The sequence below is a fragment of the Ursus maritimus genome, unplaced genomic scaffold, assembly GCF_017311325.1.
Source record: "Ursus maritimus isolate PB19 unplaced genomic scaffold, ASM1731132v1 scaffold_33, whole genome shotgun sequence".
NCBI classification, from domain to species: domain Eukaryota; kingdom Metazoa; phylum Chordata; class Mammalia; order Carnivora; family Ursidae; genus Ursus; species Ursus maritimus.
Genome location: NW_024425897.1, coordinates 17,782,319 through 17,794,784, shown reverse-complemented (window position 1 = coordinate 17,794,784; position 12,466 = coordinate 17,782,319). Strand labels below are relative to the sequence as shown.

At 37.8% G+C, this 12,466-nt stretch overlaps 1 protein-coding gene across 2 annotated transcripts in view; it reads right to left on the bottom strand.

Annotated features, from left to right (window-relative positions):
- MED13L (mediator complex subunit 13L) overlaps positions 1-12,466 on the bottom strand; it is a 294,657-nt gene that overhangs the window by 18,320 nt on the left and 263,871 nt on the right. For both annotated transcript variants that reach the window (XM_040619888.1, XM_040619889.1), the window contains exons 18-25: positions 11,864-12,043; positions 11,024-11,247; positions 8,982-9,174; positions 7,879-8,305; positions 7,093-7,312; positions 5,678-5,866; positions 1,573-1,796; positions 1,238-1,380 (exon numbers count right to left, since the gene is read on the bottom strand). In XM_040619888.1, the coding sequence (XP_040475822.1) occupies positions 1,238-1,380; positions 1,573-1,796; positions 5,678-5,866; positions 7,093-7,312; positions 7,879-8,305; positions 8,982-9,174; positions 11,024-11,247; positions 11,864-12,043 (1,800 nt within the window). The remainder of the gene's footprint in view (positions 1-1,237; positions 1,381-1,572; positions 1,797-5,677; positions 5,867-7,092; positions 7,313-7,878; positions 8,306-8,981; positions 9,175-11,023; positions 11,248-11,863; positions 12,044-12,466) is intronic.

Here is a 12,466-nt window from a genome sequence, read left to right as displayed (position 1 = left end):
GAGTTAACTTACTCGAGCACTTGCTACGATGCAGGTTGTATCTGTATCAGGGGTTTTATTTCAGAGGTTCCACAAATACCTGATATGAATTTCATGCAAAGAAACAATACATGCACTCCAATGCAAGGGTTCCGCAAACTATGGTCTGCAGGCCAAATCTTGCTCACCACTTGTTTTTGTAAATAAAGTTTTATTGGAACAGAGCCAGACCCATTTCGCTTAGGTGTTGTCTGTGGCTCCTCTGACTTCACAGCGGCAGAGCTGAGAGGCTGAAATAGTGACAAGCTGGCCTGCAGAGTTGAAAATATATATCACCTGGCCCTTTACATAAAGTTGCAGACTCTGCTCTGATATACTTGAATGCACAAAACCACCAAGCTAATTTGTGACATATGCTTTGCTTTTATGTAGACCTTAGGAAAAAAAAAATTTCTTCCATCTATATGTATACACTGAACTTTTTATAAATGTGTTGTTAATTAATAAGGCTTTAAAAAATAGCTCATGTAAAGTAGCTACAGTAAGACAGCAAATGAGCTTGGCTCAAAGCCAGGCAACACTGCTGCCCGTGGTCAGCTGTGCTGTCGGTCACTTTGTGCTTTGTGACTGACTGTTATATTTATGACGGGAAATATTAGCAGTTGGTAGGTATACCTGGGGATTCAACTTAAAAAGTCTGCTCTCTTAAGCGTCCAGATTGAAGTCTATCAGACAGTGGCAATATGAATAAAGACCGGTCTGACTTGCAACTACTTGTCTTTGTAAATCAGGATTATCTAGCTCTTGTGCCACCAACACAAAATAAACAAACTATATCACCATCGATCACCAAAAATAAATAAAAGAAACAGAAGTCTATTCTTATATAAGACTTCTACTACCATCCATAATCTCTCATTTAAATTTTCGTATTAAAACTGACTTGATCTCACTGACTCAGCACATAAATAAATGTTAGAAGTTCTAATTTACTGACCATCACTTTTATATTAATAAAACATTCTTTTTCCTATCTTATATATTGGGGTTCAGTATTTAAGATTTTCTTTGGTAAACGGTTTTGTTGAAAATGAAAAGTTAAAAACTGCGCTTAAAACTACATTTAAAAGAATCAGAAAATCTAAATCTGCTTTATTCTTACTACCAACTTTACAATTTTCTCCCTCAGCTCAGTTAGGGACATTAGCTTAACCCTCTTCCTTTGTTTCCTGTACTGACTGCTTCAGGAATCTCTCACCTTTAAGCTCCCCATGGCCAAGCCGCCCAAGTCGGCCGATTACAACTCTCCAGGGTAGAGATGTCATTTGGACAATACCTATGCACCACTCCCATAACTTCTGTAGTCCAATTTTACGTGCAGATACTTTACTCCTCCGTGATCTAAAAAATAAAGTGAGGAAGGGATCCCCAAATAAGTCAAAGGTTATCACTTAGCGAGACAAAACCCAGAAAATTCCAAAGAACCCACCCGCACGGCACCCACTGCATTTAGACAGGAAAATCAAAATGACTCAAATCTGAGGAAAGACACAGCATCAATTTATACGCAGCATAAACACCAAGGCTCCTCACCTGTTTGGTAAAGCAATATTTACAATACAAGTTTCTAATAATTCCCCATGGAGGTCAGTGCAGGAAGCCAAAAGCCAGCGCTGGTCATGAGACAGACAGTAGCCCACAAAAAGCACATTGTACTTCTGGCTCGCCTCCCCAAATGTCTCTCCGAGCTCCGTCTGCTTGTCTTTGATTGGGGCCAATATAAAAGGAGGGGAATAAAGCTGGATTGGGCTGGGTCGCTGAAATAAAAATAAAAATCAGTATCAACACAAAACCACCCAACTCAATGTTTATAACAAAACCCTAAATAGCACTTGAAACCAAAAGGAAGAAGTAATGACAACAGACTGCCCCCCAGAAGTATTACATACATAAATCCTAAATGATAAAACAGAAAACAAAAAGACTGTTTAAGTGACATCAGCTAGGGAACCCCAATCAAGTCATGTTTCCTTATTAAAAGGAAATTACTATTTTAGAAAGTAAACCAGGCCCACTTCATTAGTCATCAGGAAAGCAGAAATTAAAACCACAATGAGGTACTACTACATACCCACCAGAATGTCAAATAAAAAAGAATACAACAAGTATCAGTGAGAATGCAGAGCAACTAGAACTTTCATACGCTGCTGGTGATGCAATCTCTTTGGAAAAGTGACGATCTCTGCTAAAGCCAAACACACACACATCCTGTGACCCAATCCAATGAACATATACATGTTTACCAAAGGACAGGTGTAAGACTGTTCACACCAGTTTTAATCCTAACAGCTCCAAATCAAAAATAACCTAAATGCCTATCACCAGTAAAACGGAAGATAAACTGTGTTAAAAGTTATACTACCAAAATATTAAACAGCAAAGGCATGTAAAACCACCACTACACGCAACAGAACAGATGAATCTAGACACTGGGTAAAAGAAGCCAGACATAGAAAATACCAATTATATGAGTCAATTTACATGAAAGTCAAAAACAAGCAAGATATGTTGCTGTTAAGTCAGAACACTGATTACCAAAAGAATGACTAAAAGGGACATGAATAAGGTTTCTCGATGCTTCTTAGGTTTTGTTTCTTGTGCTTGTTCCATGATGTGTTTAGTGAAAATTCATCAAATAGTATACTTATTATTGGGTACTTTTCAGTATGTATATTATACTTTAGTGTGTGTGTGTGTGTGTGAGAGAGAGAGAGAGTGAGAGATTTAAGAAATCAAAGCATTAGCTGTTACCAGTAAGACAAATATTTTAAACAAACTATGACAAAATTTAGTTGTCACCATTTCTTTTTACAGCTATTATACACATTTCAATATTTCATAACCTACAGCAGGGGTCAGCCCACTTCCATAAAGGACAGACAGTAAATATTTTAGGCTTTATGGGGCTCTCTTATTCTGAGTAGTCTTCTCTTTTTAAAAATGGAATAATCATTCTTACCCAGGTCATACTGCTACAGGCTGTAGCAGGCTGGATTGAGCCCACAGCCATAGTTGCTGACCCTTGAATTAATACATATTCATACATACACACAGAGATATATTTATGGCATAAAAAATAGTAATAATGGAATTATAGAATTTTAAAGCTAAAATAAAGACCTGAGAAAGAGTCTAATCCAATTCCTTCATTCTAAGGATACAAAACACAGGCCTAGAGATATTCAATAATGTGCTCAAAGTTTCAAAGCTAACCTTATCGTCAATCCATTCATTCTCCCTACACCTGGAAAGTCTACTCCTAGGTATTTACCAAGAAAACGGAAAATATTTTAAGCAAACGCTTGTGCATAAATGTTCAAAGCAGTATTAGTCACAATAGCTACAAAGTGGAAAAAGCCAAATGTCCATCCACTAAAGAATGAGTAAACAAAATGTAGTATATACCCATATGATGCAATATCATTTAACTGTACAAAGAAATAAAATACTATACATGCTAGGACATGAATGGACCTTGAAAACGCTAAATGAAAGAAGCCAGACATAAAAGATTATATATTGCATGATCCACTTATATGAAGTGTCCAAAACAGGCAACTCCATAAAGACAGAAAGTAGACTAGTAGCCGTCAAGGGCTGGGCGAGAGGAAATGAGTGGCTGCTAGTAGGTATGGTGTTTCTTTCCAGGTTGGCAAAATATTCTAAAATGACACAGCAGTGATAGTTGTACAATTCTGTGAACAAACTAAAAACCACCAAACTATGCAATTTTTAAAAGGGTGAATGTTTTAACATATGAATTATGTCTCAATAAAGCTTTCAAACAAAACAGTCCAGGTGAGATTCCCTGAAAAGTTTAGGAAAAAGTAAAAGGTTAAATGTCAAAAAATACATAGCCTGTGATAAATCACGAAGAAAAATATTATTCCCAAACTGTTTTTCAGATACCAGATATTCTACAAACAACAAAAGTGACACCAATGACAGGATTTCTTCTTGCATGGTAAATACTAAAATCCATTCCTTCTTATGTAAAATGTGCTTGCATAAGACTGTGCCGGGGTAGAGATTTGGAATTTCCGGATGCAGAGGCCTGGCTGTCGTGCTCATCACCATGTCCTCAGCACCTAACACAGTGCCTGGCACACAGGAGACACTGAGCTGCATTTACTGAATCAAAGTGCCCTGTTCTAGCTGCAGACTGAGGGAGCGGCAGCATTTAGCAATTAACCATTACCATAAAACATGTAAAAATTTACAAACCTCAGGGAATACTCGTAACATTTGATTTTATTTTTAATAAAGCCAAATGATATATTTCTCTTCCTGTTACAAAGCAAAGGGGGAAAAAGGCTTATTTTTGCCATTTATTTTCATCTAGATTCATCTGTTTATCTCATGAACTACTGACAGTGTTCTGCCAGTATCTTATAAACTTTAAAACTTTTAGGTAATGCCACAGGACATCTTAATACAGGTAGTCAGCCTCCCCTCCCTCTATGAAAATGCAGAACACTATCAGTTATCATTTGAAATTGTGATAACTTCTCACCAAAGCATAAGGAACGACTGCATCTGAACTGCAGAATGACCACAGGAGGTAAAGAACTAAAAGGTTCTATGTTTATAAAGAAAGGCAATAACTCAATTTCTGGAGACAAAAGAAAAAACAAGTAGAAATAAATCAATTTTTTTTAATTTTAGAAAAAGCTAACGGAGAAAACAGACGAACTGTTCACAAAAGTGAAAAAATTGAAACTCAATCAACCTAAACTGCCCAAGACAGAAATTGTACATAACCGCAGAATGAATGTGGGTGGGGGGCTAAGCAGTTTCTTCTGGATCAAGGGACAACAAATCTGGTATTAACTACATGCCTCATTTTTTTCCCACTTCTAAGTTTTTATTTATCTAAGAGATAAGCATCTCATTGAGTTTTCCAGAAAAACTTACATTACCAACTAAAATCAGCAGGTTTTGCTGTTTTTAAGTTCTTTTATGGTGAAGAGTGTTTGCTAACTCTTATAAACGGGTGATCTTTCATGCAATAAAAGCTGTGGGAACTGAGTTTTGAAGGCTTTGAAAATTCTAAACATTGCCCAGTTCATCCATCTTCAGGATAAAGTGATTAGTAAAATAAAAGAAGTATACAACTTTTGTTTGGTGTTTTAAAATTCCCCTAGAGGTATACATATTTGTGGGAAGTAATTTTAAGAAGATGAAGGGAAAAAGCATTCATTTATTGATCAGAAGCACTGAGATACAGGAAAGCAAGCCCCTGTAAAAACGTGCTCGGGAAAACGAGTAAACACATACAAAACTGCCGCACCAGGAGAGAAAAGCGCCGGGGAGGGAAGAAAAGTCAGTGATTTAGTAACAGATTAGCGTCAAAAAATAAATAACAAAATAAACAGGAAAGCTGGACATCAGTAAGTAAAAGTGATGAGTATATTGTTGCCTTAGGTCCTACATCAAAAAAAACACCAAGAGTTTGCTTGCCTCTTTTCTCAAAAAATTTTACAAGTTTAGAGAACTACCTCCTCTATTTCAAATTAAGGATCAGAGACACCTCCTACTCTTAGCAAAGGCAGAAGACCAACCCAGCAGCCCACTCTCCTGGCTCGCAGCCCTAGTATAAAAGCACTCTTCAGGAGATGTCTGCTGTGCTACTACCTACCTCTGGGTTCTTGAGGGTCATCTCGATGCTGGCGGCAGGCCCAAATCCTGTGAGGGACTTAATGTGGATCTGTGTGGGCAGAGGTCGCCGGCACTGGCAGTACACTGAAAACGCCATGGACTTCAAGTACTGGATGTAGAAAACTTGCTCGTCCTTCATTGTCTGCAGCATGTACTGGCAAGGCACAATCTACACACACAAGCACAAACAAAACTAGAAACCAGATCTTAAATGCGCTTGGAAAATGAAATGGCATGAATTTTGCTGAAAGAGGGCAGGGAGCTTTAGTTTTAAAATATATAAGGGGCGCCTGCCTGGCTCAGTCGGTGGAACATGCAACTCTTGACCTCGGGGTTGTGAGTTCGGGCCCCACGTGGGATGTAGAGATTGCTTAAAATCAAATCAAATCAAATACATTATATATATATATAAAATTTACATAATTTAACTTAATCTTAATTCCTTAGATGACATACAATCTTCTATTACAAAGAGGCACTAACAACTGAAGAAGAGGTGTCATCTTGTTACAGGTCAAGCTACTGTCACTTAGAAATTTTCCTGTTCCTTTTTTAGGGATAAATTGTCAATTTATTGTTGCCATGTTCCAAAATTTTAAAACTTGTTTCTTAACGTAGTTCTCCTTTTTATCATATATAAACATAGTGTGAGTGGTAACTTTGGAATTATTGTCTAAGGAAGTGAGACACAAACTTCACAATGAAAAACAATCAACAACCTATCCTGCTAACTCTAATTTCATTACTGTAATACTGTAAGATGGCTTTAGTGAAAGTGACAGTAAAACAAAACCCAAACACCCTAGGTATCATTTTTCACCTATTATCAAAATCTTGTAAAATTATTACACTACAAAGCTGGCAAGGTGGCAGTGAAAGAGGCACGCTCACTGACTGCTCAGTGAAGGGAATGTAAATAAGTGTAACTTTTCTGGAAAGGAATCTGGCATTATTTATAGTACTGTATCTAAGAATACGCTTTAAGAAATGACCAGAAGTGTGAAAAAGAGATTATAAAGATGTTTATTACAGCTTTATTTATAATGGTGAAATTTAGAAACAAATTAAATATCTAACTGTACAATAATTAAATATGGAGAACATGCACTCATTACAAATGCTGCTTGTAAGAATTTTAAACAACATGGAAAAGTATTTATGAGTATTAAAGACTAAAAATTATACTAAAAGAATGATTTCAACTCTGTAAACAAACATACACAAAAAAGGCTAGAAATACACCAAAATGTTATGTAATGGTGACTTAACCTAAAGGTAGAATTATGAGTATCTTTTCCTTTATAGCTTTCATGTAGTTCCAATTAAAAAAAAATCATGAACTTGTATTTCACAAAAAGAACAACAAAAGCGGAAAATAAAGTTGCAAATAGTTACCTGGAGAATGAAAGAATTTCTCATATGCTCAGGTAAGTTATCCAGCATCTCTGTGTAGCAGCGCATCAAACTCAACAGCCAAAAGTTTCCAGAAGTGGAGTCTTCGTCTGCAGTGTAAGTGAAGGGGTCCACCATGTAAATGACAACAGCTGGAGGATAGGCCTGGCTGTCTGCGGAGTCAGGCTCAGTGGGAATTCCTATTCTCTCTCGTTCTGTGACACTGCAGAGAGAGTCACTTATGAGATACACAAAATAAATGTAAGTCACAAAAAATAAACCAGTTTCAGAGCACACTGATGCCCTGGACAATGATTACATATTAAATATAAGATCAATATGTGTATTACCAAAATGAAGGCAAACCAAGCTAGTTAGTACAAAGACAGGTGGGAAATGACAATATACTCCTTTAAATGGAAGATCTCTTTTTCCACTCCCTCTTTTTCCTGGGGCTATATTCTAAAAAGATGTTTTATAATACTATTTATGTTAGTGGTAATAGCTTACTATTACTATTATCCATATATTCTGTTCACCTAACAATAGTAGGATTAACAGTAAAACTTACTACAAAGCTAGTAAGTTTAGTAATAAGTTTATAAGAAGTCTCAAATTTCTTAACACTGAAGCAATAGACTGACAGTTGTTACTTCCTTTGGGGAAGAAGAGAAATAGAGCACTTCACTAGATTGAGAGATTCATGAGGTTGAGGGGGACAGGAGGGTGCAGAAGAATAAGTAAGGGGTCCAAGCTAGAGCCACTCGTCTCAACTGGCAAACAACGTACCTTTCTTGTCCATCCTGAGAGGGCTGAGAGGAGCTCTGCCCAGGCTCAGTGTCTCCACCACAGCCTATGTTCCCTTGCGTTCTATCTGCAGAACTGGCCCCAGTGCTGGGGTTCTGCCCTCCAACACTAGCACTGAATCCCGAAGAAGAGGTAGTGCTGATCTGGTTAATAACGGGAGCCGGGGCAGACGAGGAGACGGGTGGCACAGAGGACCCAGACGCGGAGCTACTTGCTGCAGGGTTCCCAGAACTGCTGTTAGAGGTGGGATTGAACGCACTGCCAGCTGAGGGCGCTGCTGATCCTGAATTTGAAGCTAGAGGCCCAGTGTTCCCAGGTGTAGCTTGTCCCTGTGCTGCTGCTGGTGGGGACTGGTACTTAGGTGGTATCAACAGGCTGCTATCGAGCTGCAGAGTGGCTAGATAAGGTGCTGAAAGAGTACACGCAGAGGGGTCAGTGACATCAGTGATATTCCGCAGTGTCGGACTGAATCAGAAATTTAGAACGGTCATTTTTTTTTTTAATTATGCTTTCAGGCTGCAGTATTCTAACACCCAACATGCTATCTCCACACCTGAATATATGCTTATATATTCTGCAAACATGGAAATGAACATGAAACTACTTAATACAAATTCTGGTGAAGAGGTTTATTTGAAAAAAAAGACAAAATTAACTCCTTGTAACATTTTCCTTTCAGACTGACTCTCACGCCTTCACTGAAAACTCCAAGTACATATATTCTGTAGCCACCACGCTACACCATGCTCCTCTCTGTACTGAGCTTTAAAAGCTTCCAACATTCTCCTGGGAATGTCAGTTAAACTTAAGCACTTAATAATACCAAGTCCTGCTGCTAAGTTTTCAAAATGTGGAGTAAATTAGATATGACTTCTTTAGGCAACTTTAAATCGTCTTTAAGGAATGTGTGTGCACATAAAAATTAGCATTTAACAACCTAGAACGCAGAAATTAGACCTAAATAAATACAGTAATGGAACACTAACATTACCTGAGACAAAAGTAGCATAATGCTGCTTCCCAAAGGGGAACAATTTGCTATTTTACTTCTCAGATTCTACTTGGCCAAACAAATTCCCATTTACCTAGGTGATGGCGGCAAACTTGCGCATAAAGTTTGAGTCTGGAATGATTGTCATTCTCCTCACTGCTCCACGGCTGGTTGAACCACTCGCTCACAAGCTCGTCAGTAAGCTTCTGTGCCACGGTCTTTCCCACGCGCATGATTCCATCTCGCAGCACTTTGCAGATGGGCTTGTGCTGCCCAAGCCTACACATCTGATATCACAAACATCATTATTTACAACAGGAACCACTCCTGTCTTTAGTGGGGGAAATTCTTTATCATACACATGGAAGTATTTCGCTTTTTCTTTTAGCGTTAAACAAGCAACCAAACCAACACTATACGCTGGTCCTTTCTGGTAATTATAATGTATGCTGAGACTGCTATCTGTCTCTCCAAAACCTGGCCTAGACCCTCGAAAGAAAAATAAATGTTTCTTCACCCCAGCCAATTCCTCCCACACAAGGGAAGATTGCTGAGCACTACCTGATTGCTAATGGTCAGATAAAGAATTAACCAGATTCCTGCCTACTAAGGCTGACTGAGACATATGTCCACTAAAATCTCTTAAGTAATCCCTACTCATAATGTTTTCCCATAAGATAACATTAAAATTTTATGGGCCATCTGTTACACTGTTACAGACATTTGGAGATCACCCATAGCAGAGGCCACTGAAGCAGTGGATATGCTGATCACTTTTTAAAAGTAAATAGTTGTTTCAAGCACAAGGAGATTCTGTTATTAATCTCTAGGACATTAAATGGGTACTTACAGCAAAGAATTAATATAATACACCTACAAAAAATAAGCTACTTAACTAACTATTCACCAACAGGAGAGCCCACATTATCCCGTATTAGAGTTGATAACGGAGGACCTACCAAGTCCCTACAAAGTTCTCTAGCGCACACTCTTCCTGATCAGGTGCGCGCTACCGCCAAATGAGCAATCCTAGGAAAGTCATTAGGCTCTAAAAAGATCCAGCAATCCTTTTATGTTTTGTAACTCATGTTGTAAGTTTCATCCAAGAGAAGAGCTTGGCTTTAAAAAAACTGCTTAGACAAGTTTTCTGTGTTATGGTCCTTGTGATTTAACAGTACTACACATCCATGGGCCAGGCACTGTATAGAAATTACTGTATCTAAGGGTTCCTTTAGGGGCTTAACTGATGCCATTACCTCATACATTAGCATCTCCTCACTTCTTTGTAGCAACACATCAGTTTACTATTTCATGTGTGCCCATCCATTTCTAGATGGCGAATGTTCTGTTATGAAATACTTTAGAAATTCAACCTGGCATCTTCTTTAAAACACTCTTGTAATGTATATAATATGCCTGTCACAGTTCTTCATAAACACTAATTTCATTTAATCTTGCCAAAAATAAAGATATTAGAAGTATAAGATACAAAGAATTCAGTGTACATATACTTTGGCAGAAAAAATGTGGCACTTACCCTTCAAAGATACTCATGATTCTAATTTTTCAAAAGTAACTGTAATTTATGTACTAAATATATAAAATGATCCACTGGCTTTTAAATTATTATGGTTATTACATTATTAATCTGTATCAAAATTTTAGTATTAAGATGAATGTACTGTTAAATACCCAACAGGGACATGATTCATTAAACTTATCTTTTGATTCAAAAATCTTCAAGCTAAACATTTTATACTGTTTTCAGGAAACCACCCCCCTCCCCAAAGAGATGTGCTTTCTTTTTTTAAAGGTCTGAACAGCCAGAACATCCCCTGGTAAGCAATACTTTTAAACTTGAGCGCATAAATGAGGAAAAAACAGCTGACAGAACTGTAAGATGTGTGGTAAGGCTGGCTGAGCAAAGTCTTCTAAATCTAACAAAATGTAAAGCCAAGAAGGGAAAACAATTTACTTCCAGAAAAACTTGCCAGTTTAATTCTCTCCTTTATCCTCCAACTATTTGCAAATTTTCTTTGAGATTTACCTTGAAGACACTTGTTCTTTAAAATTTAGTCATAGCTAGAAACAATCTGAGGACTCGTGTCACAAAAACGATTTTCATGTCATTCTCACCTCATATACAGCACTCAAGTCCCTGAAGAAAGTTTTGGCTCCTTCGAGCAAGGCCTCATTTTCTGGACACACCACAATATAGGCAACATCACGGTGGCCCCCATATGGGTCCAACAACAGCCTCTCCCAAAATGGCAAAGAGAATGGTGAGATGGTGAGGAAGTCTTTGTCATAGCCCACCAGCAGAGTGGGAATGGGCAATGGCTCAGGAGACTCTTCTGAACCTGTAACAGTAAGGCAGTTAGGAAGGCGTTTGTGAGTCTGTTTCCCACAACCTGGACAACTTAGAAGTTCTTGCTGCATTAGTCTTAATTCTGGCATCAGAAATTTCCTTGTAGGTTGACAGGATCACTCTCAAAAGTATTCTTTAAATCCTCTAATTATATGGCCCCTGTTTCAATGAGTCAGAATGCGCTTGGAAAGTCCAATAAGATCAGAAGGCAGACTAGAACAAGTTAAAGTTAGTTTTCCAAGCAGCACTACGTCATTTCCTTTAAAATAAGCATTATAATCCTGACTAGGAAGAAGTTGACAGAACTAGTTCAGAAGTTCATCCTGATGAAAATACAATGAGGATTAGGAAGATGAGGAAAATCTAATGAATACTCTATTTAAGGATTATTCTCCTCATTGACCTGGATTCGGCAAAGGATGCTTAGAAAACTTAACTCCAAACTGACTTTAGGAAAGAAAAGAGTTTATAAAACTTATTAATCATGAAGAACAAGATTCTATTTTGTCAGTGAAGCTAGGGCTTGACAGTAACTAAAGCTGGCTTTTATGGAACAAAAACAAAAACCAAAAAACTATGAAGGAATTGAAACAGGGAAGAGAGTCTACCATAGGTTCCCCGTCCTGCCATTTTGTGGAACTGCTGCCAGGTCAGTGGTCCCTGCACATGCTGGATGTTCTCCCAGGTCCTGCCCGTGCGCTTCTTCTGAATGGCGTCTTGGAGAAAGGGCTGCAGTGACAACAGCATGCGGACCACATCTTGGGAGGAAAGCATGCTGATGTCTAGCACTGGAAGAGAAAGGAAATGAAAAGGAACAGAAATCATAAAGGGGGACTGGCACTCTCCTCTTTCCTGCCATCATTCTGGACCTCAGTTATAGTCCATGACAAAGACATTATTGGTGGTAGATTCTATTTTCAGTAGATTCTAAAATGCTTGACTTAACCAATCAAGAGAAAATATATTTTATTATTTTATTATTATAAAGTAATTTATAATTTGCTATTGGAAATAATAAAAGGAGAAACACGTTACTCTGTATATAAGAGGTTAACTATAGAATTGCTTAGAAGTAAAAAGATGAATAGGCCTCTTTTTAAAATCATACAAACCTGTTTCCAAGGTTGTTCACAGGAAAAGAGAGCTCCAAAAGTATCTTAATTATTGCATTACTTTTATTTACAAATACCAATGTTTTGAATGTATGATCA